The sequence below is a fragment of the Nestor notabilis genome, unplaced genomic scaffold (assembly GCF_000696875.1).
Source record: "Nestor notabilis isolate BGI_N333 unplaced genomic scaffold, ASM69687v1 scaffold31572, whole genome shotgun sequence".
NCBI classification, from domain to species: domain Eukaryota; kingdom Metazoa; phylum Chordata; class Aves; order Psittaciformes; family Psittacidae; genus Nestor; species Nestor notabilis.
In genome coordinates, this window is record NW_009918380.1 from 20,633 (window position 1) to 21,614 (window position 982).

Sequence of the window (982 nt, forward strand, 5' to 3'; positions counted from 1 at the left end):
CTGTTCCCACCGCGGTGAGACCGCGCTGATGCCATCCTGTCCCTTCCTGGCAGTGCTCGGCGCGGTGCGGGGAGCGGAGCGTGGTGACACGGGACATCCGCTGCTCGGAGGACGAGAAGCTGTGTGATGCCAGCACCCGGCCCCTGGCCGAGAAGAACTGCACGGGGCCGCCCTGCGACCGGCAATGGACTGTCTCTGACTGGGGACCGGTGAGACCCCGGGGTGTCCATCGCTGCCGCTGGCCCCACGTGCAGGCTTGCTTGTGTCTCTGGTGCTGGGATTTCTGGGTCCCACCACTTCCCACTAGGTCCTTCTGGAGCCCATCGCTTGTGGGGGACAAGGTGCAGGAGGCATTAAACCCCAAAAGACCTGGCTGAGGACCTTAGCAGGTGTCAAAGTCCTCTTGTCTGTCTGCTGCAGAGCATACCATGGCAATGCTGATGCTCCATGCCCAGAAAATGAGCCTTTTCCTGTTTGGTTTTTTTCTCCCCTTGCTCTTTTCCCTTCCTGCACAGTTCTGCTACAGAGACCCCCTCCATCCCAAGCTATTTTTACCCAGGTTTTGATGCATTAACATCAGCTAAAAATAAGCAGTTTCCATGGCAGCGGCGGCGCTGTGGAACACCGTGGGGCTCCCGCGGCCTTCACCGGTGCTCAGCGCAGCATTGCCTGCCCTGGCTCAGTGCAGGAGAATATTTGCAGCCACTTGCTCGGTTCCCTTTGTCAAAAAACTCTCTGAGACCCCCTCCCCGGGGTTCTCTGCTCGTGCTTTCCCCTCCTGCCTGGCCCGAGAGATATGATGAGTTTCACGCAGCACTGGCATGATGTGGGGTATGTTGGTTGTGGTGGGGCTGCCTGGGAAAGGATATGCTGTGCTTCCCTGCAGCTATTTTAAGCTGAGCCCAAATAATGCCCCCATGATTTGGGGAAGGTGGGGATGGGGAGGTGGCTGAGCCCCATGGAGGCAACTCTGGCCCATTGT

General features: G+C 58.7%; 1 protein-coding gene across 1 annotated transcript in view; it reads left to right on the forward strand.

The window, feature by feature from the left end:
* Positions 1-209, forward strand: part of ADAMTSL2 (ADAMTS-like 2) — a gene marked incomplete at its 3' end in the record, with an annotated part of 19,616 nt that extends 19,407 nt beyond the window's left edge. The window contains exon 15 of the mRNA XM_010009682.1: positions 54-209. Coding sequence (XP_010007984.1) covers positions 54-209 — 156 coding nt within the window. The remainder of the gene's footprint in view (positions 1-53) is intronic.
* Positions 210-982: the final 773 nt, after the last annotated feature.